This window comes from Pteronotus mesoamericanus, unplaced genomic scaffold (assembly GCF_021234165.1).
Source record: "Pteronotus mesoamericanus isolate MK-2021 breed Mesoamerican mustached bat unplaced genomic scaffold, CSHL_Meso_final contig_180, whole genome shotgun sequence".
Lineage (NCBI taxonomy): Eukaryota > Metazoa > Chordata > Mammalia > Chiroptera > Mormoopidae > Pteronotus > Pteronotus mesoamericanus.
The window spans coordinates 5,037,026-5,061,225 of NW_026555076.1; the positions used below are offsets into that span (position 1 = coordinate 5,037,026).

Here is a 24,200-nt window from a genome sequence, read left to right on the forward strand (position 1 = left end):
TGTAATTTTTCATGAAAATGCCATTTTGTAGAATCCAGGTCATTTGTCCTGTAGAATGTTACACAGTTGCAATCTTCCTGATTGTTTTCTCATAATTAGATTCAGGTTAAACACATTTGACATGTGATGTAGGAGAAGCTGTATACCTTCCATTGCATCAAGTGGCCCCTTATTGGAGTTACTGTTTGATGACTTGGTTAAAGTAACATTCTACAGGAATATTGACCTTTTTGTAATTAAGAGGCACCTGTGAAAACATATTTGAAAACTTTATTAATCTCCATTTTTTAAAAATGTAATATGCCTAGTCCACCCTTTTTTGTTCCTTAAATAGTTGAGTACCGTCTTTGTCACAAGCAAAGCTTAAGGCTAATTAGTAATATAGATAAGTAATTAGCAAAATCTGTGTCTTGTGAGCAATGTCTTATCGTTGTAGAGGATAATGCAGAAACACGTGGGGGAAAAGCCTTAACTTGACCAAGAGGGTCGGGGAAGGTGCTCTAGATGAAGTGACTTAATTGCTGAAGCAAAACGAGAGTGGCAGAGTTGAAGTAGCATGAAGCAAGTTTAGATTTTTATGGTTTTATCACATAGTTTTTAGCAAATTTTATATTCTTTAGTATCAACATTCTTTTGCTGATTGTTTTATTTCTGAGTTGTAGCAGAATTTTTAAGTACAGAAACTTACAGTCTTACAGGCAGCTTGGGTCCTTATCCTTACCAGTTTTTAGGTTTTTAAATAATTTTCATTAAATAAGCTTGGCTAAAAATAAGAGATAAATATGAACCTGAAATTATAGTGAGAAATATTTAATAAGAAAGAAGTAAACAAATTTGCGGAGATTTTAAAAAGAAGAGATTGGGTGAGGACTCCAACCCTCAGAAGGGCCCCTGCTTGTCCAGTAATAATAGGAATAAATATTTTTTTAATGTCTACTTATGCTCTCTCATTTAATCCAAAACATCACAATCACAACAGATATTGCTATCAAGATTTATTTGCCCAGTTTGTAATCTGAAGGGTAGTTGGAATAAGAATAAAAAATCAGGAGATTCAGGATCCATATTCATGTTAAGTAACTGCCTCCTGTTCTTCAGCAAATTATCTGAACTCCCAGTTCCCACTTTTAATTGGGTAGATGACACTATTAAAATTTTTTAACATTATCTAAAGATTATTTTAGGGACTGAATAACAAAATTATATTAAGAATTATAAAGCCTAAAAATATAATTTGTTAAATTTACTATTTGCTTTACTGTCCTCAGAGCCCTTGGACTCTCGACCCTGGAGGTCTTGGGAAAAGGTAAACTGTTAGGGCCAAAATATTTGAGCTTTTAATAATAAATAATCATTTATCTACCTCTATCCAGGTAAGCTTTTTCTGAAAAAAGAAATTTAAGCTAGTGTTTGCCTTGCTTCTCAAAGCAAGACTTTTTATTCACAATGAAATTGTCAAATAATGGATTTTTAGCAAGATATTATCATAACTACATATAACTTCCCAGATCTCCAAAAGGTTGTTTACATAGACACTGTGAAATCCCACAAAGTCAGCACCACCAAATTCAGTTTTAAATACAATCATCAGTCAATACCAAGTGCACATAATCTTTTTCATTGATTGGGTTGTTTCTTAATTAGTGAGCTGAATTTTAGCATTAACTCAAAACTGAAATTTTTTTTATTATTTTCATTATAATGGATGTACTCACCCAATTTACCCATGTTTAATAAAGTGTATTCAACCAACCAAGCAAACAAAACACGTATAAAAACCTTTTTCTATCCTAATGTTCTATAAATATCCTCAATTTGTTATACTGCTTTTAGTAATAACTGAATTGTTCCTAAGTTGATGTGTTTACTAACTGTACTCTGTTTCAGATCACAAAATTTTGCCATTTTTTTAAACATTGATAGTATTCAGCGTTTTGTTGTTCGTTTGTTTTTTATAATTTTTTCCTGGCCTTTTTCATTCTACTGTGTCTAGTAAACATGGTGGTAAAACTAGAGAACTACTGTACTCTAGAGGGATTAGGCTACATTTCCCAAAAGTTATATATATATAACTTTCTAAGATAGGCAATAAGGTCAACTTATAAATATTTTAAAAGTATAAGTATTGTTATTTAAAGATCTTCTATGGTCCATTGCTTTATAATTTAAAAGTCCAATTCATGGAACTTTGGAGCTTTTAAGATGCTAATTTTATAAAATTTAATGTTGGCTCTTATTGTCTCATTGACCAAAGAGGATCTGTGGTCCTTTCCACTGATAGTTAAATCGTGGAGTATTCGGCCACCAGTAGGGGTGGTCGACGTCTTAAAGAGGCAACTGGGAAATAACACTAAAGGATCAAAAGTGTATTTAATATGAAATAAGTCATTACACACACATGTTATTACTTCTTAAGAGTGACAATTGGTAGTATTAGGCTTGTAGGAATGAGTCTCCAGCTCTCTAAAAATGGCCATCTACTTTCTACCCATAGGCGTGTTCTGGTAGATCAGCTGTTTGTCAATCTGTTCCTTCACATCTGTGAATTCATCATATAGGCTGTCAATGTCCATAATGTTCATTATTTTTAAATGCTTCCAAGCATATTGGATGTCAACATGAGGTAAAATACTATCAGGGATAATGGTTTTAAAGCACTGAGGTAATTTTGCATTATGGAACCTATATTGAATTTCCACTATGTTACAGTTTTAATAAAGAAATGAGGAAGTCCTATTTAACCTAACTGTTCTTTTCTGGTGATATATTTTGGAAACTATCTTAAATCCCCAAAATAGGTCATGTTTTTTTCTCTGTATGAGTTTTATCTTGACTGCACAACTTCATACAGCTCAAGTAAAGTTAGCTCATCTTTTTCCTTATGGCCTGTTTGGAGCTCATCACACAGTTTTAGAGAAACATCATATAAATTTCTTTTACTATAACCTTTTTCTTCATTCTCATCTGCCATATATTTCAAGATTAGAGAAAGAAATTCTTTTTATCACATATTTTGAAAATATAATTTTACAGAAGGCCAATATTTTAATATTTTTCTATGGCCAGACAATGATAGCAGTCTTGTAGGCACATGTCTCAGAAAACTGTCTCCTTCCATTTCTAGAAAGTAAAAAGCCTGTTACGTTCTTCTGCACATTTTGAGGAAACTGAAAAGTGACCAAAATATTTCACTACAAAACTTTATTACCACAGGTAAACAAATCACATCCATTTTTTATCAGCCTTGTCTGTAAGATGTATTGGACGTTGAGTAGGTATGAACTGTTCATTTTATTATATAATGAATTTGTAGGTGGAGTGGAGTTTTCTAGAATTTACATTTGCACTATTTGTTGAATATGCAGATAGATGAGCAAAGTCTACTTTACAGTTGATGAAGGTATCAATTTTTTTATGTCTTCTGAAGTTTTATTAAAATCTTTATAGAAATAAAGAAGGTGATTTGAAATTAAATTTTTCAAATTAAAGTACATAAGAACTAAAGGAAAATCATTATTTTATTGCTACAATTCAACACATTACTTGATATACTTTAGAAAGCATGATCTTTAGAAAGATCTGACAGAATCAGCTCTACACTATAAGAAGCCAAAATGTTGGTTGTGAAAGTTTCACCTTTTGTTCACCCACAGAACATTTTAGTTGCATCCTCTAAATCAGGAAAAGTGACTTTACTCAGATGCACAGGCAAATCCAGGAAACAAAACAATAATGTGTGTGTATTCTTGTGATCTACTGAAGCTTATTCCACAATGCTTAATTTCAACTCAGCATTGGTGTCTTTTGTGAGAAGATTAAAAAAGAAACACTTCTGATTTTACAAAAACGGGCCTGTCTCACCCTAGACTTGTGAGATTCAACCTTGGTGTGCACATTCACACAACCTTCTTGCATGCAGGGTCCCAGAGTCATTTCTGCATGTTGTACAGTATGCTCTATTTTGATTATCTCTCTAATCTAGTTTTGTGTGTCTTTCCATGAATCTTTAAAATAAAATACATTCACCTTCTTTTTTCAGTATTATTACGTTATTATATCATTCTCAGTTTTATCAAGCTATTAGAAAATGTGATTCAGTATTCAGTGTTATAAATTAGAGTAACACAGTATTGATACAAAACACAACAGTAAATCCGAAGTCAAAGAGGAACTCAGGATCGCAACAGAGAGGTGCAGCGATGAACGATCCAATACTGGGAATGTCAAATCATGATTGCCAACATCAATAGCCAGAGTGAAAAACAGCAGCAGTCACTAAGGAATGTGGATAATTGATACTACATCCATTTGACACTAAAAATAGTGTTGCTTCCAGCTTCTATTTTCTCATATGGATTTTGTACTTTTCTTTTAAATGTCTATACCCTAGGCTCTCATATGGATTTTGTACTTTTCATTTAAACTCCTATGCCCCTCTCTGATCTTTGAAATTTTTTTGTGTCTTAGAGAGGGCTTTCCCAGGATGCAAAATAACTGTTTAAACAAAGACATTCTGAGGAAACCTGGGCAGTTGGTCACCCTACCACTAATTCTATCTCTACTGCATACTAGTATAATGTTCTTGGGTAAATTACTTATTTTCTGTGCTTCTGCCTTTTCATGTGTAAATTGGAAAGAGTATTATCATATCATAGTGTTTCGTAGGGTTGAGTACCCTAACAAAGTAAATAAGCACTCCTAATAGAATATGACAGTGAGATATCACCTCATACTAGTCTGAATGGCCATCATTAATGAATCAACAAACAAGTACCAGCAAAGATGTGGAGAAAAGGGAACCCTAGTGTGCTGTTGGTGGGAGTGCAGACTAGTACAGCCACTGTGGAAAACAGTATGGAATTTCCTCAAAAAACTAAAAAAAGGAACTGCCTTTTGGCCCAGTGATTACACTGTTGGGATTATACACTAAGAATCCCAAGTCACTGATTCAAAAAACTTATGCACCTCTATGTTCATAGCTGCACTATTTATGATAGCCAAGTGCTGTAAGCAATCTAAGTGCCCATCAATAAGTGAGTGGATCAAAAAACTGTGGTACATTTACACAATGGAATACTATGCAGCAGAAAGAAGGAACTCTTGCAGTTTGCGACAGCATGGATGGAACTGGAGACTATTATGCTAAGCAAAATAAGAGAGTCGGTAAAAGAGAAGTGCCATATGATCTCACCTATAAGAGGAATCTAATGAACAAAATAACGAGCAAAGCAGAACCAGAGGCATGGAAAAATGGAACAGACTTACAGCAACTGGTGCGGGGTGGGGGCGGGGGTGGGGAGAGAGATAATGGTGGAAAGATGGGAAAGGGACTAGTCAAAGAACATGTATGAATTACCCATAGACATGGCCCACAGTGTGGAGATTGACTGTGAAAGTAGGGGGTGGGATGGGTGGAGGAGGGCAAAGGGGGGAAAATTAGGACAACTGTAAGAGAGTAACAAAAAAAAATTTTTTTTAATCATCATCAGAAGCAGCAGCACTGTACCCACCTCAGATATGTTATTTACAGAACTTTCTGTCTAGTTTCACTTCTTACCCTCAACCCAGACGCTTTAAAAGACCCCAGATACTCCTGAAATCTTTTTCGTACTTATTGCTTTATTAGTTAATTTCCAAAAGAAATATTTTACTGATCACTAACCATTTTTTTTGTTTGTTTGTCAACTTCAATCTACCTTTTTCTCCCACCTATTATCTGTGTATAATTCTCAGCTAATGTAAGACACTAAATTTCCACATTTTCTTTTCCATTTCATTCATTATGGATATTGAAGATCTGGTTCACCGGATGTGGTGGGAGTTAAAATTTTTAAAAATTTCAAAGCAATAAAAATCTCAGTAACTTAGAGTATGCCATGCTATGCTTCTGATATTAAAGAGATTTGCTGAATAAGTTTTATTAAATCTAGAGGACAATTAAATATGAATGTTTTTTATGTGTCCTTTCTTTGCTTGTGTTTGTCTCCTAACAATTCAAGCCTGAAAAGATTTAGATTGCTTTTTTGTCAATTTGACACACATTTGAAATTGTTGCTGAGTTTTTTTGGTTTATTTACTACAAAAATCATAAGAAATACAGTCATATTATTCTTTTTACTGTTACTCAACTTTGACCTTCGTCCTTTTCTGAAAAGTAAATCCTACTTTCTTTAGACCATTGAGCCCTTTATTTTCCCAAGCATTTGTGGGGTGACCTTTGTGTCTGATGACATTGTTCCCAGGACTTAGAGCAATACTAAGAACTTACTTCCTAGAGTCCATGCCACATTTTTCAAAAAGTAGGCCTTTCGTAACCTTACTGGCTTCAGTGAAAATCGCTGTACAAACAAATGCCTTAATGCTTATGTGATACATTAGTAACAAATCAAGTGTTCCTAGGTTTACAAAAAAGAAAAACTCATTTTAGCCATATTACAAATATTTCAGAACAATGTATGTTTAAGAGGCAATTTAAAAATCATACTGTTGTGCTTTAAGAAATTTGACTCAACACTAAAATAATATTATGCAGATAGTAAAACAGGTTTTTGATGATTCCTGGTGCAGTGTTAATAATTATTATAGGGTAATTGTTATTGGGGAGAGACTTGAGTCAGGGCCCTCCTGGAACTTGCTTCTCGGTTCCTGACTCTCTCGCAAGAGAAGGGCTCAAGCGAAAGAAAAACACATATAGTGGAAGTAAGAAAGCAAGTTTCCTTAGGAAGCACTAGCACAGCACTGCAGGGAGGCACCCAGCTGGTCTAAATGCCCCATGAATAGAGGAAGTAAAGTTGTTAGTAAATTTGTTCAGTACACTTGAGCTGAGACTACAAGTGGGTATTTAGCTAACCTAAGTACGCCAGCTATTGGAGCTCAGGGGTTATATACCTTTGTCAGCTTCTAGGTTCTCCCTCTTTCTTTCCCTTCTAAACCTTGGGAATAATGTACAGCTACAAAGGCTTTCTTTCTCAGTTAGTGAAAGTGTTACAGAGGCCCCCTCTCCCAGCACGGAGTCTCAAGGACTCCCTTTCTCCTGCGCTATCCCTGCTTGTGGCATTCGGTCCTCCTGGCAATCTTACCAGACCAGACTCAGGACTGCTGCGTTAATTGGAGAGACGTGACTTCCGTTTGTTTCCCGACTCCTGTTTTAAGTTCTTTGTGCGATTGTAATGGCGGGGGCCCTGCTTTACTTTCTGGCTGCTCATTACTAGCTGCTACCTCCAGTAACATGATTGTTCAAGCAGTGTTTGGAAAGTGCAACTTTCTAAAATTATTTTTTTTAAAAAGAAAACAATATCCAGAGGGGTTCAAAATCAATTCATACATTTCATGCCCCATTACTTAAAATGAAAACCATTTCAAAATCTCATTCTCCATATTGTTTGCTGACTAGTTTTTTGGATAATAAAGTTAGAAATATCAAGATTTGCACAGAAAGCCTTAGTATACTCTAATTGGATTATCTGTAAATCATGAGGTAAAATCACATTTTTCTTTTCCATGAATGTGGACTTAGTTTCTTTAAATGCACTTATAGGTATAGTGCGAGTTTCACACTGACAGCATGACTAGAAAATGTCATTGTTTTAGCCATATTGTTTCCCCCAATGTGGCATTTGCCCTTTTGCAGTGTTTGAGTTACTCAGTAAACCCATAATAATGGGACAAAGGAGAGTTCTTGAGGTAAAAACAAATAAGGAAAATCATAAACTTTATGTAATCTTTACAACATGTCTGGCCTTTCATATATGAATAGAAATTTCATTGAAATCCTAAAAAACAAGTGTTGTTTTAATGAAAAATTTTATCATAGAGAGTATACAATCATTGAATTTCCTGAAAGTATCTTAATTTCCATCACACTTCCCCATCTCCTCTTAAATTAATTTTTTTCTAAGTTATTGCTTTATTTTTATTTTTTGTGACTTTTCCAAGCATTCTTTGCAACGAATTATACTAGTCTATCACACAGACTATGGAAAAATTTTTAAATATATACCTGTTTTGATTTTTTTGTTGTTATAATTTAAGGAAGACTTGTGTAGGTGAAATTGGGTCCTCTGTTATTTAGAAGTCATGAACAAAATTGTATAGAATTAAAGTGAAATTCAAGGGGGCAAGGGCAAGTGGTGGGGGGAAGGCAGAGACAAATGTATTTGAAAAAATAAATTAATTAAAAAAATAAAGTGAAATTCAGATTCTGAAGTTAAAATCTGCCTACGTTATATGACTTTGGGTACTTTGGGGCCTTAATTTATCAGTAGCACAAATAGTATTAATAATATTAACTAAACTGACAATGTTATAAAGTGAATATAAGTAACTCATTAGTTAGTTGGAATGATGTTTTGGGTCCTTAGTTAAAATAACACTGACATTTATTCTTATTACAGTTATTATTTTTCTGATTCATCTTGTATCATTCATATACAAGACTTTTAATTATTTATATAAAGGTTGATGTTAAACATGAACAAATACAAAATATTGTCAGATTACAAAGGAAAGAAGCACAGACTTTTTTTTCTTCATACATATTATCCTGCTCACTCATCAGAGTAACCTAAAGCCTCAGTTGTTTTATCTCTATGTGTATGAGGCTTCTGATAGTAAGTAGTTTGTTCAAGGTAATAACTACGAAATTAGAGTGACAAGGTTAAATTCATGTCCGTATATGCTGACTACCTTTAAAGTTCTCTTACTACTATACATAATTTACCTCCATTGTCATAATTTTCTGTCACCTTGACATTTCAACATATCTTAAGATAGTATGGTGTAACAACCTTCTAATTCCCCAGTTCTGACTTTCTGAGCTTATACTCAAGATTTTAGAGCAAGTGGTTGAAGAGCCAGAGTCCCAAAAACTGTGCAGTGAGCAGCATGATACAGTTTATAGTTTATAATCTAAATCCATTGTAGAAGAGGAGGATAATTTAAGAGATTCATTTATTCAATCAACACGGTAATTGTTTATCCGCTCTATGGCAGACATTCTTTTGAAGGAACTGGGATACATTGGTAATCAGAGGCAATAAAACAACTTGTTCTCTTGGAGTGTATTTCTAGTGGAGGGCACAGCCAATAAATAAGTATCAACAAAATATATAATTTAGGTAAGCGCTAAGGAGAAAAACAGTTCAGGAGAAGTCATAGAAATAGAATGGGGGGAGATGTTTGCAATTTTAAATAGGGTGAATCAAGAAAAACCCTCCGTGAGAAGGTGACCTGACTTTGAATAAAGGACTGAAGGAAGATAGTAGGTAAGCCATGCAGATGTCTTTCGGAAGAGCATTCTAGGCCAAGGGCACATCAACTACAAAAACTCTGAGGCTGGAATGCCCTTGACATATTCAGAGAACAGGAAGGCCAACTGGGGTAGAAAGAAGTGAATAAGGGGGAGAACAGGAAATGGTGCCCTGGGGTATATATCTTATAGTACCTCTCTGACCTTTGTAAAGACCTTTTTTTTTTTTTTTACTTCTATTGAGATGGATAGGAGACATTGGATGCTTTCATCAATGAGTTATATGACATACTTTAAAAAAAACACTTTCTGTTTTGATGAATTTAGAGGGGGGACATGAGGGTCAAAGTAGGAAGATCAATTAAGAAAGTAGCTATTAAGAAAAATCAGGTGGCTTAAACTAATTTGGTGTATTTGAGGTGATGAGAGGCTGCCAGAATCAGAAGGCAGGACCTACAGGATTTCCTGATGTATTGATCATAGTGTGTGAAAAAGAAGACTCAATATGACCCCTAAGTTTTGGGCCAGGACATCTCAAAGGATGAAGTTGCTATTTACTGAAATGGAGAAAACAGAGGGAAGAGCAGATTTGGGAGGGTGGGGAGTAGAGAGATAGGATAGGATGAGGGGTTCAGTTTTGGGCCTGTAATCTTTGATACCTTTTTAAACATTTGAGATTAAATGAATGCTAAAGGCATTCTGACATAAGAGGGTTCAACTCTAAGGCAATTTAGAATTGGACTTATCATAACCATTCAGAAACAAATATTTATTAAGCACTTTTTATGTGTCAAGCCTAGTACTATGTGGTGGACTATATTACCAAGGTATAAGATTTAATAGATCTCAAGGCACATAATGGCATATAATTCATGTAATATGTGGCTGAGTTACATACTGCTCACCAATATGGAACCTTGGAAATAGGAATTCTTAGTCCATGACCACATTGTTATACCTATACCTAGGAGTTTTATTAAATCAGGAATCTTCTTGTAGGGGGTTTGGTGGTTTTCATGGCTTGGTCCCTCGGAAGTTCTCATGTGGTAGAGGTGGATGATTATAAAGAAGGCTATAATCGCAGCTCTTATTGGTGTTTCATCTCCATTGTTCTTTTCCTTTCATGTTGCTGATAAAATTCTAGTTGTGGGTTGTATTCAATGAGTGCCACTGTCACAGTAGAATGTACATAAGATGCTGGTACTGATGTTGTCTGAGCTAGACAGTCATATCTGAAAGGTGAATTGATCACCAGACTTTTTCTTTGAGTGCTATGTACTTTTTGTACTGCTGTTTTGACATCTGACATTCTTCTCTTAATAACTCTGCATGGGGTTTTTGAAGGACCTGCAAAGGCATTACGAAAAATAAATACATTTCTAATAAGGTAACTACGCAGAGAAGTGCAGGATTTTTTGCTTCTTTTTTTTTCTTTCCTTTGGTATTTTAGGTCTTTGGGATACATTTGAGAATGTATTATGCCTGCGATTTTTCCCATTACGGAAGACTGCTGTGCTGAAGGCTGGTGCTTGATACTCAATCACAGCATCTTTCCTTTGAGTCAAAGCAGAGAGCAAATAGCCCTCTGTTCAGGGAACCAGGTAGCACTAACCACTCTCCACTCTCAAATAGTAAAAGTAATTTAAGCTATCAGAGACCCAACATTACTTTAGTAGTATCCCCTGGAGAACAAAGCTGTTAAAGCAAAATTTTATATGGTTTTCTTTCATGATTTCAGCTCCTTCTGAGAAATGTATCTGGAGTTATGCAGGCATATTTCAAAACTGCTTCATTGACAGTGTTCTAGCAGTTTTTTTTTAATCAAATAACAGCTGTGAAGTCATATCTGGCAATATGAGAAGTGCTACGATTCAAGTTACAGCCTGGTACCTCAGTTGTAAGAAGAATTTTCACATTCAGAGTAATCTTTATATGTGTTTTATATAAAACATAAAAATGTAACATTTGAATGAAAACAAAAAAAATGAAAGACCTGGATGTTTATGTATTTTTAGGGAAAGTCAGCATTGTAGAAAACAACTAAATGTAGTCATTCCCATCCTAAATTAAAAATCAGTGTTTATCATCTACATAGCTGAAAAAGGTGTCAACTAGAAACATATCTTTTTGCTTTCTACTAATTTCCCATGCATATGTTATACTTTTAGTATTTAGGCACATGTCCATAAAAATCAGTGTCATTGATTTATGTCTTTTAATATTTTACATGGATAGTATCGTGTTATACAGATCTTTTTTTATTAGAAAAATAATAAAATATTTTATTAGGCCCTGAGCAGTGAGACTCAGTTGTTCGGCTGTTGTCCCACAAAGCAGAAAGTTGCTGGTTCAGTTCCTGGTCAGGGCACGTGCCTCGGTAGCGGTTCTTTCCCCTGCCGGGGTGTGCACAAGAGGGAATAGTCAATGTTTCTCACATCTATGCTTCTCTCCCTCTCTTTCTATTTCTCTCTCTCTAAAAATAAATAGATAAAATCTTTTTTTATTAGCCTTTTGAGAAGTACCCATGTTTATGACTACAGATATCTAGAACACTGATTTTTTTCTACTCTTTAGAATAAATTAATCATTATTTGTTGATTCATTCCCCTAGCAATGGAAGTTAGGTGTTCAGTTCCTTTTAAGAAACCTAGAAAGAAAAGAGGAATTGACAGGTATGGCTAATGTCACAGCTCTGCTCCAGCATCTTGGCACACTGATGTGTAGGCCCGCTGTAAATTCTAAAGCTTCACAGAAGTGGCTTTGAGCGGAGGCAGACTACTAGAGGGTTGAAATAGGGTTCTCAATCTTAGAACAAGGGCAGAAATGAGATAGTGGACAGACCAAGGAACATGGCAGGCATGCCGATCACAGGACTAATTTAATAAAGAAAAAAATGCAATTTCACACAGAAGTTTTCTTGAGCTTTTACCTATTCTTAGTTCTACCATCTGTCTTATGCTGTTATTGGTATAGTAATTCTAAATGCTTATTCTCAGTCTGTGTATAACAAGGCTTTACTCAGGCAAAACACTTCAAGGTTCAAACTTCCTGATCTCCTGAAACCATTCAATAGGAATATAAATCAAGGAATATCCTCATTCTTTTAGAGCTTACACTAAATAAATGGTACGAATACATGTGGCTATTGATCAGAATTACCTGGGTATCTTTAGAAAAATACATACTTTTATAACTCAATTTTGAAAACTCCCATAAAGTATTTATAGGACAAAGGAATTATATTTTTATAACAATCCCCAGTGATTCAAAAAGCATTTCAGCTGACATACTACTATACTAAGTGTATAGCTTAATTTTTAAATACTTGCCATAATAGGACTCATCAAAAAAAAAATAGCCTAAAAGTGATCTTAGTGTGTGATCACTAAGATCTTTTTTTGAAATCTTTGTCCAGAATTAGGTTGATTTGCATCAACTACTTATATTCTGAAAATGTACGTAGTATTGGCATCCCTGAACATCAAACTGATTGATGTACACCTCAGAGAAAAGATAAAATATTTTAACCTGTGGACTAGATAACCCAAATAATTATCTTATTCATTGTGTATGTGAGGAATATTTAGTATATTATTAAAATTACACTTCATTAATCCAGGCCCTTGTAACTCTTCATAATTGCTTATGCATTCTTGCAGCTAATGGCTTTTCTGTTGTGTTTCCAGCACAGTGATGCAGTCCATGATCTTCTTCTGGATGTGATCACATGGGTTGGAATTTTGCTGTCCCTTGTTTGTCTCCTGATTTGCATCTTCACATTTTGCTTTTTCCGCGGGCTCCAAAGTGACCGTAACACCATCCACAAGAACCTCTGCATCAGCCTCTTTGTAGCAGAACTGCTTTTTCTGATTGGGATCAACCGAACTGACCAGCCAGTAAGCAACTTATATTGATATGAGTAAAGAATTTCTCCACTTCCAGCTGTGCACTACTGGGAATACTCAAGTTTGAAAATACTCTCCCTTTCAGTTATCTAAGATTGATAATAACTTTCAGCTCTTACTCAGTTTCCCCCTTTTCATGGCCCATTGTCATAAAGCAGCAGCAAATGCTATGGACATATGAATGCATATTTCTTCAGACATTTGTTTATAAATCTGTCTTTTTAAGGAATTGTGTCCCTTTATTAGCTTTTCCCTCCTTTTACAAAAACTACAGAGCTGAATATTAAGAAAGTTAAATAAAATATTTTTGGGGAGTGGAGTAGTATTTTTTTTCTAATAGATACAATTGTTATTTTTTGAAGTTTTTAATACATTTTGTTTAAAAATGGTGGATGTTATATTAAAAACTGTATGCCTAACTAAGTTTTTCTAGTTAACATATTCTGGAAAACAGTTCAAACTGTAGGTAATTTTTTGAATATATAACTTCCAAATTTTGTTTGGCACTTTATATTTGCTCAAGTTCTGTTCACAGCTTTAAGTGCCAACTTCATACTATTGATACCTACATTTAATCATATTAAGAAAGAAAGGAAGTGAGAGAGCGGGGAATAGGTAGAGGGAGGGAGAGAAAAAAAAAACAGTCTTGGCCAATTGTTCTTGGTAAAATGAAACCCAAAATATGAATAATAGGTAATAGCTAATATTTTACACAGACTATGCCCAATTATAACTTTGTGAGATCCTTGGTATTTACTTAAGATTCAAGTAATAGTAAAGTTTGTTGTCATGTCTAAAACTACAAATGAAAACATCCTTTCTTAAAAAACTCATAGTAAGCATAATAAATAATTCACTTAATGCTATTTTCTAGTATGTGTCCATATATATGGAGTACTTTACAATAAAAATGCAGTTGGATTTGTGTTTGTGATTGTACATTCATGATTAATGGCTGTAAAAGCCACAATTAAGCTGATTATGCTTTTAATTGGTTATCATATACAAATGTGACAGAAAGCTTTTTCTGTAAACACATAAATATGAATAAGTACACATTTCTTTTGCCCCAAATATAGAACTTTCTGATAAAAATTGATAGTTGAAATTCTGACTCTAAACACCAGGAAATGGAAAACTCTTTTATGTGTCAGAAAGAAATCACTTTATTTTCTTCTTAATTTTTGATTCAAACGGCATGCTCTTTCTTTGCATTTAGCAACCTTATTCTTATTTTTGTTTCCCGATGTTCCATAAAGTACAACAAATTCCACTAAATGTTGCATACCGCACAAAACTAATTTCTGACAAGAGCATCAACATCAATGTTTGACATGAAGTCCTTGGGTAGGGTGCAGCCAGCCCAACTTGTCTTCAATCTCACTGCTGGACAGCCGTCCCCTTCTGTGTCACATGGGAGGCAGGTGCTGCTCTCCCTCTGGCCCGCTCACATTGGACTTCCTCATCTCCCCCTCACTGTCACCTCTCAGAAGCCAAAGAAATTGACCTCTTTGGTCTTGTTTATCAAGGATCACATGCATCATTGTATCTGTGCTCACCTGCTAATTTCTACAAATTTTTCACCCCTTCCTGGTAGGAGCTATAGATTTTAGTTAGGACTTTTTATTAGAAATGAAGGCTCACCCCCCAAAAGGAGTGAAAATTTTAGGAACCGACATGAGAAAATTAATATATGGGCAGCTGAAACTTGTAGTACATTATAAAATACTCCAAAGAAAATAGTTCAAACTGTTTTAAACTATTGGCTGCCTTTTTTTGCCAGGCTTGCCTAGAACAACCTTTAGTACAATAACAAAAAATTGAGAGAGAAAGCACTTCTAGAACATTTTCTTTTAATCAGATCTAATTTTGTTGTTGTTGTAGTTCAACTACGGTTGTCTCCATTTTCCCCCACAGTGCCCCGCCCCCCCACTTAGGTGTATGTAGTTTTCTTTTCCCAATGCTTCCTTATATCCTGTCTGAAACAAAACAGGGAATAAATAAATTAGAATTAATAATAATGGATTAATCATCTATTATAAAAATATGTAATTAATTACTTTATTTTGAGAACCTTTCTCCTTTTTAAAAATATTTTTCTTTTATTTAATAATAATATACTAGTACACACATGATTATGGTCAAGAAAGAATAAATCCTGAGATCTATTTTAAAAATCTTTCAACTAATCCCATCAATAATTATCAGTAGGCTCTTAGAACTTTTTCCTAAATGTTAACAATTTTTATAACAATGTCATCAGCCATTACTAATAAAATGTTAAATATAATTTTCAAAGACAGATTACATTTAAATGTTTTAATATCTGAATTTTAAGAATCTCATGCAGATTATTCTTTTGCAGTTCTATATTTTTACTGCAGTCTTCATAAATATTTATTTTAAGTATACGGCGATTGATACTATTTCATTGAGTAGTTTGACTAAATCGCTGTCCCTTTCCCTAGATCGCCTGTGCGGTCTTTGCTGCTCTCTTACATTTCTTCTTCCTGGCCGCCTTCACCTGGATGTTCCTGGAGGGCGTGCAGCTCTATATCATGCTGGTGGAGGTGTTTGAGAGTGAACATTCACGCAGGAAATATTTTTACCTGGTCGGCTATGGGATGCCTGCGCTCATCGTGGCGGTGTCGGCTGCGGTAGACTACAGGAGCTACGGGACAGATAAAGTGTGAGTTGATGTTTTCTTTCTTTTTTTCTCACTTTTAAATCTACTTGAAATAAAAGCTTAGAATTTTCTTGGAAGCTAAGGTCTTTCTATCCCTTCACAGTAATAAATGAAGGAACTGGAGAACCAAATGGGGTAATTCAAGTTATGGTTGCCCTTTTGTTATGTAAAAAGAAAAAATAAAAAAAGCCCTGAGACTCGGTGTGAAGCTGTTTTCAAACAGCATACTTTTTCATTATCTAAATCATAACCTTGAGTAATTAGAAAGAGATGATTATTTTAATATTTTTCAGGGCATTGAGATATGTCAAATGAAGAACTGATTGTATTAAAAACTGTGTTTCAGAGGACGGTGCAGTCCCTGACACTAATGACTTCTCTCCTTCCAGACAAGTCAGTTCTAGTCACTGGAGAGATAATTATGTCATTATCAGAAAGAAAAGAGCATGGGGAGTTTGTGTTTTTCCTTTTTTTTCCCAGGTGGGTATGGAGGTAGAGCGGTGAATTTCATTTTCAGTATAACTTGAAATTGGTGAGACACATATGTAGAGATGCTCAGCATACTGTTAAGGAGCTCCGTGAAAAATTGTTCTGTAATCCACATCAATATAACAGTTGGCATCCTGAGAATGAATAAAAGTTTCAATAGGAAAAGATTAAAAGGGTGACTAAGATAGATCTCTGAAGAATACCCACACGGAGGACATAGATTGAGGGTTGAAAATTGAAAATAAAAATAGGAAAGAGAACAGGTGACCAGAGCCCTAGAAAGAAAACTACCAGATTGGGGTCAGGGAAAGTGAGCAGAAAGTTTCAAGATGGTGTTTCAAAACCATAGTGCTTTTTTGTCAAAGATAACTCAAATAGGGTAAGCACTGAGGAAAAATCATTTGACCTTTGCAACAACTATTTTGATAAAGTGCTGGAAGCAAAGGCCAAATTGGAATGTGTGAGAGGAGATAAGTCAGTAAAAAGTAGTCTTCAGGTATTATCTATACCCTGAGGAAGTTTGATCAGGGGATAGTGAAAATATTAACTCAAGTGATAACAGTAATAAAGAAGGATTTAAAAAAAAATGAAGCCTTGAATTTGTCTAGTGTGACAAGCATCAAGCTGATTGCTGGAGAATCCTGCAGATAAAAATGCCTCATTTGTTACATATATACATACTACATACATATATAGATGGTTCCAAAAGGGTAGAAAGGCCTAAGATTGGATATAAGATGAGGAAAACTTTGATTTAGTACTAAAGTGTCTTTAGTATTCACCAACTCCAGATAAATTGCCTTCCCTATGATGTAGAGCTAGAGAGTGGCAGACTTGTGATAAAACAAACCATGTTTATTTCCACCAAACTATAATGTTTTTGAGATGGTAAAATATCCCCTCTCTCCTGAGGTGAGTGTAGAGAGAATACACACAAGCTGAGGCAAAAGTGGGTTTACAGTTGTGAGTCCATGAAACAATTTACTTTTGCATTATTATTTCTTAGTTATTATATTATTATTTTCCATGCAAAGAACTGTAAACATACTTTGCCTCACCTGTAAGGTAAATTTCCAAGTGGAAGAACTTTTCAATCAAGGAGGAAATGCGGGCTTTTGCTGAATAATCAGGTGGGGGTCATCTGGAAAGCACAGGAGATTTGAAAGCTTTGAAATGAGCATTGTAGGAAATGTGTTAAGGAGCTAATCAGACATTAAGAAAAAGGTGTCTAAGCAGTAGTGAAGGCTCAGATGAGGTTAGGTAACTTCCATTTGTCCGGGAGTTAATAAGCCAAATTTCATGACTTTCCACCATCAATCAGCAGCCAGAATATGCTGGTGATGAAGCAGCTCACTTCCCAGAACATTCTTAAGGAGAAAACAAGAAGAGGATCCCAGAGTTATTGGAAGGATAGTTAAAGTAGAATATATTTTGGCGCAGGGAGACCAAGAGCACAATTAAAAGACCATTTCATTTCTTTTGAATATTCTTCTTGAGTCCAGTGACAGGCTGTAGAAAGCCCTTTCTCTAAATGAAACTAATAGTAATTGTTCCTTAATCTAACTTTGTGAATTGTGGTTCATTTTGTGGATTCCACTGACAACTGTGGAACATTAGGAATATATAAAAAATTATCTGGTATTGCCTCTAAAGACATTTTAAAGAAGGGGTATTAGATAGATCAAAGGATTTTTACAAGTAACATCTTTGTTGATATAATTCACATACTATAAAATTCATTCTTCAGTCATTTTTAGAACATTCACTGTATTAGGCACCCATCACTGCTATCTAATTTTAGAACATTTTCATCACCCCAAAAAGAAACCCATTAACAATAATTCTCTTTAGATCGTAAGATTTTACATTTCAATCAAAGCATTTCCTCTTTAAGATATTAAATTGAATGACATACTTATTTGTGACCTTATGCTATTTCAAATTCTGTAGTAAGTAGTTCAGTTTCGCTGTTTTGCAGTTCCTGATTTGCTTTTATTTGTATTTTATGTTGATATTTTTCTCTTTGAATATTTGCAAATTTTCCTGTTAGGGAGCTGACTTGATTTGTTTGCTTTGTGTTTTAGTCATTTATTTTGAGACAGATGTCATTTTCTGGATAGTAAGAATCTATCTTTTCTTAGAATCAATAATGCGTAGTTCCCTTGCGACTTTGTTAAAGCTTTGGCCACCATTGCTTTAATTTCCTGCACCATAACTGGAAGCTCTCATTTACTGACATTATTACTTTGTGGGAACAGAGGCTAATTTATTTCCCAGGCACTGATTTAAAAAAATACAAAAAGCTTTAATAATAGTTTACTTTCACAATCATGATTTTTCCCAACTCAAAGAGAAGTAAAACAGATAAAGACAAAAGGGACGGTAGAGGAAAGTAAAGGACAGGGACAATTGCATTAAAATTCTATCACAGCCCTGGTTGGGTAGCTCAGTTGGTTACAACATCATCCTGATATGCCAAAGTTGTAGGCTCAATCCTTGGTCAGTGCACATATAAGAATCAACCAGTAAATGCATAAATAAGTAGAACAACAAATCCATGTTTCTTTCTCTCTTTCTCTTTCTCAAATTAATAACATTTTAAAAAGTATTTAAAACTTCTATTACAGATGAGCATAGAACATTTAATTTCTTGTTTATATGTTTTAAATAAATTGTCCACATATGGGCATTTAGAAAACATGGGAAAAAACATTTTTTTACTCTACGAGAATTCATTTAATAGAATGGCCATACACTGCTGTGTTGCCCATTGAGAAAACAGGTATTAAAAAAAAAGAAATCTTATTCAATCATTTTTATTTACTTGAGAACCTGAAATGAGAAGATCATGTTCCATCAGGAGTTTAATCAAGATGTCTTCCCAAAGAAAAATGTAAGCAATGCATTTTTATACAACTTGAAGGATGTATGCATATATACATCCTTCAAGTTGGCTTATAGATATATATAGAGAGAGAGAGAGAGTACCTTATTATTGAATTTCTTTGTTGTTCCGCTTCTGTTTATTTCAAATGGCATTTCCCACTTCCTGTTCATTCACCACCACATGATTTGTTAAACATAACTTTACTATCTCAAGGTTTCGGGGTTTTTGGGTTTTTTTGTTTGTTTTTTGCCAGTGTTCTTATGTGCTACATTGAATTTTTAATACAAATATGTAAATGTCACAGTCTTAAATAAACTGGACTTAGCAAGAATTCAGACACATATTATCAGCCATTTTCTGTAAATTCTTCTTAAGATCAATGAATTTTATGCCTTGGAAGTCTCTTTCATTTATTTCTGGAACTTCATTATTACTAAATGTATACTTCTCAGTCTCAAACACTTAGAATGCATATAGATTAAAACCATTCAATATACAGTACAGCAACCCAAATAATAGATATGGCTCCCCTTTTTTTCCTCTTAATTTATGTGGTTGTATTTTATTACACTGACAATGAGGTTTTATCTCTGAAACCTTTAATAATAGTAATAGCTTACATTTCTAGTAGAAAAATCATATCAATGATAGGAGATAAAATTGTTTTGGTAGGTTAAATATTTTTTGGTATAGATAGTGGTAACTATCATATTCCATGTGGCTGATGGATTAGGATGTGTTTTACTATAAAATGTTATTAGGGATATTAAATTGATTATTATGTACAAAACACGCACTTGCATACAAAGCACACTTAATGTGATTTTGAGAAGTTGCTCAGTTTGCCATCAATTTGCAGAGCTTCTAAGAGAGTCCTTCTGTTATTTTCAGTTGTTACTTAATGACATCTTTTTTAAATCTGTACAGACACTATTATTGAGACTGTACTTAACACTTAGTCACAATAATCAGACATTTACAGAATTCGATTGAAAGATCCGTTGAATCATTTAAAAAATAATAACTCCCAGTAAGTGGACCACAGGTCTAAATTACACTGTTAACAATCGGCATTTATTCCATTATATCTATTTGTACATCTTTCCTTAGTTTCATTTACATCATTACATATGGCCATTTAGTGAAGCCACCTAATATGATACTGCCAAAAGATAAAGGTAGGCATTGACTTTCTAATGATTCAGGCAGGACAGATTTGGAAATTCAGTGCTAAATACTTTGATTGCATGACCTGAAACTAATCTGTTTGTTTAAACTTTAATTACCTCAATATTACCCCAAAATGCAAACAGTTTGCACAACTAATATTTTTTAAAGGAAAAAAACACATTTATAGTTTATAACACTTATATTACCTACATATATAACTGAAAGAACAGTGATTTGTGTGATGGGTAGATTGGAAAAGGATTGGAAGTTGGCTTCAAGAGGAAAGAGCATGTTAGGAAGGAGCAAAGCCCAGGGAATAGCCAGAGAGTTCAAGCATATCCCCAGAAACTGGTAAGGGGTTTCTGAAAGATGTTGATTAGATCATGAGCATTTATAATGGATCAGAACATCCTTGAGTACTAAAAGCATAGCCAAGCTCTTAAAAATAATTGAAATCAAATTTTATGATCTGAAAATTATTATAAATCATCTATAAAGTCAGATTTGTCTCCAAGAACAGCTCTAAAAGGGGTAGCCTCTCCTCTGCTGGTTAAAAGCCCCAAGACTTCTTTATTTTCACACCATTACCTAAGTAGCATTAGTCATTTGGGTATAAAAATCATTATTGATTTTTTAAAATACTAAATTGTAGTATTATTTAAGGAAGAGCCTAGCCAAGAAACATTGGACTTGATAGTTATCTGCAAGTTGTATGCACAGGTTTATTTTATACATTTCACAGTTTCTAAGCACTGCAAACCACTCATAGAAAATTAAATATTTGGCATATTTTAAAAATATATTATTATCTGATATTATAAAAGTATTCTTACTTGTAACATTTCATTGAGGTGAATACTCAACCTTGCTGATATATTATCACCAGATATCTTCAACTCTAGCTTGCCCAGTGAGAAGTAGTAAGATAATGAAGAAGTATTTTTCATTGACATATACAAAGTTAAATATTGGACTTGAGTCCTTATTGGACAAAGGAATATGATAACTTCCACATCTAGAGATCCTTTTATGTCATAACTTCACCCACTAGGAGTTTACAATAAAATGAAATAACACATGTTGGTGAAGGTGTGGAAAAAAATTGGAATACTCATATATTGCTGGTTGCAGTATAAAATGGTACAGCTAGCTACTTTGTAAAATCATTGAACAGGTATTCAAAAAGTTAAACATAGTTATCATATGACCTAGCAACTCCACTCCTAGGAAAAATGAAAACATAAGTTTATTCGAAAACTTGTACACAGTGTTCATAGCAGTATTATTTTTATTTGCCAAAAGGTGGAAACACCCAGTATTCATCAGTTAATGAAAAGATAAACAAAACATGGCCTATGTAGATGATACAGTATTATTTAGAAATCAAAATATTTAAAGTATTGATACATACTTCAAAGTGAATATACCTGCAAAACATTATATGAAGTAAAAAAAATTCAGTCACAAAAGGCTACACATTACATTATCTCATTTATATGAAATGGTTGCAAGGATTGGGGAGAGTGACTGTAGATAAGTACACATTTCATTTTGGTGCAATGTAAATATTCTAAAATTAGACTACAGTGATCATCGCTCAACTTTTAAATGTACTAAAAACCCTTGAGTTGTACACTTTAAAAGTTAATCCTTGAACAGCCTGGGTTTGAACTGTGCAGGCCCACTTATGAGTATAAGCAGATTTTTTTTTCAATAAATACTGCAAATGTACTTTCTCTTCATTATGATTTTCTTAGTAACACTTTTTTTCTAGCTTACTTTATTGTAGGAATACATAATATAATATAATATATATAATGTAAAAAATACTTGTCAGTCACTGTTCATGATACCAGTAAGGCTTCTGGTAAACAGTAGGCTATTAACAGTTACATTTTGGGGGAGTCAAAAGTTATACAGGGATTTTTGACTACACAAGGGTCAGTACCACACACCCTGCATTGTTCAAGGGTCAACTGTGTATTGCAATAAAACTCTTTTAAAATATTAAAATTTAAAATAAAAGTACTAAAATTTTTATTAACTTATAAGAGATAACCTTATATTTAGAAAGATCTAATATTTTTACTTGAAATGTATTTCAATAATCTGTATTCTATGTACAGCAAATAAATTTCTCATCCACTCATTGAGAATTATTATTATCAACGAAACTAGTTTTTATTTATTTTATAACTTGTATCTTTATTCTTTTTTTGAGAAACATATAGTAGCCCCATGGACTTTTGAATCATGTAGACTAGAATAAAATTCAGGCTCAACCAATTATTAGTTATGAGTCTGGCATATGTAAGTATGTATTAAATTAGAACTGAATATTTACTGGCACTATTATTTGTCTGATACTAATGCAGAAATACAAATTCTATGTTTAGCACAGTCGTTTTAACTAAATTTAAAATAAATTGTATTTAAAGCATCCATTTATAAGAATAGTGATTATAATTCTTATACAACTGCTTCCTATTAATTTAAGCAGTTAAATTAATGAGAATGATTCCAACATTTAGCCTTAATAAATTATAGCAGATAGTGCTATTCTTATCTTTGTAGTCCACCATAAAAAATATAGAAGGTGTTTTGCTGGGAAAAAAAGCCCCTATTTTCAAAATATAACTTACTGGGACATGAAGGTAACAATTTATATTTGATGAACCGGAGCTGGTTTTGAATGCTAAGATCCTGCACAGTAGCTGGACCACAAATGCTAGTCTTGACTACAGTGGATCACTCTCCATTCCTGCATCACTTGCCAACATTTTTTTCCACTTCATGCACTTGTTCACAAATTATTTCATGATGAGATATCTGAGTGTGCTGTGATGAAATGGCATTTTCAAATTCTTAATAGACATATTGTTCAATAAGCGTAGAACTAGAGTAATTTTATGCTTGAAGTATCTATCTGTCCCTTTTCCTCTTTTCTTCTTTTCTCACCCCAATCTTGACAGATATATGTATTACAAATAGAGAGACCTGCATGCATGCATTACAGAAAAAAGACTATGTAGTTTACAAACTCTCATAAACAGCTTATTATAATTAAGCCTTATAAATTCCATTGTCTAATAGTAGCCAGAAAGCATTTACTGGTTACTTTTGAAATTAAGGATAGTTTAGTCTGTGATTTAGGGTCCTATACAAAAAGTAACAAATACCATTGTTAATTTACATTACTTCATTAAAATCTGTTAATAGTCATATGTCTACTCTGATAAGAGTGTTTTTTAAACAGGCAAGAAAATACAGTGTCCCAAATCAACTTAATGGCACTACATTAAACATGCTAACTTTGAGTCAGGAACTAAATCCTGGTACTGTTACTGGTATCTAAAAGCATTGTAAACCATATGTTTTGGGTGACATTTATATATATGGGGCAATTGACCTAACTATTTTTCTAGATACGGAATCTGAAATGACTAATGATAATGCAATTGTGAGGAATAGTTTACTAGGAGAAGTAAATACGCTTTAGAAGTATAGTTTTCTATTGTCTTGTTTTGAGAAATTAATTCAGTTCATTATTTAATATTTCTCCATTTTGAGTAAATAGGAAGGTGGTATTTACAGGATTCATAATTGACATTTTTATGGGAAATTTATCCAGATATCAACACCTTTACCATTTAATTTGTAAGGATGCTTCTTATATTTTGGAAGAGAATGGTTCTGGAAAAAATAATAATTTATCCTGTGGATTAGCTCCTTTTTTTCAGAGTGTTAAACTGATAAATCTGTATTCATTAATGCAGTAAGAATTTATTATATGAGGTCTGTCCAGCAGGTATCCAT

The 24,200-nt window shown here is 33.7% G+C and overlaps 1 protein-coding gene across 18 annotated transcripts in view; it reads left to right on the forward strand.

The window, feature by feature from the left end:
- ADGRL3 (adhesion G protein-coupled receptor L3) overlaps positions 1-24,200 on the forward strand; it is a 464,227-nt gene that overhangs the window by 376,276 nt on the left and 63,751 nt on the right. For all 18 annotated transcript variants that reach the window (XM_054566788.1, XM_054566790.1, XM_054566791.1 and 15 more), the window contains 2 exons: positions 12,934-13,143; positions 15,621-15,841. In XM_054566788.1, coding sequence (XP_054422763.1) covers positions 12,934-13,143; positions 15,621-15,841 — 431 coding nt within the window. The remainder of the gene's footprint in view (positions 1-12,933; positions 13,144-15,620; positions 15,842-24,200) is intronic.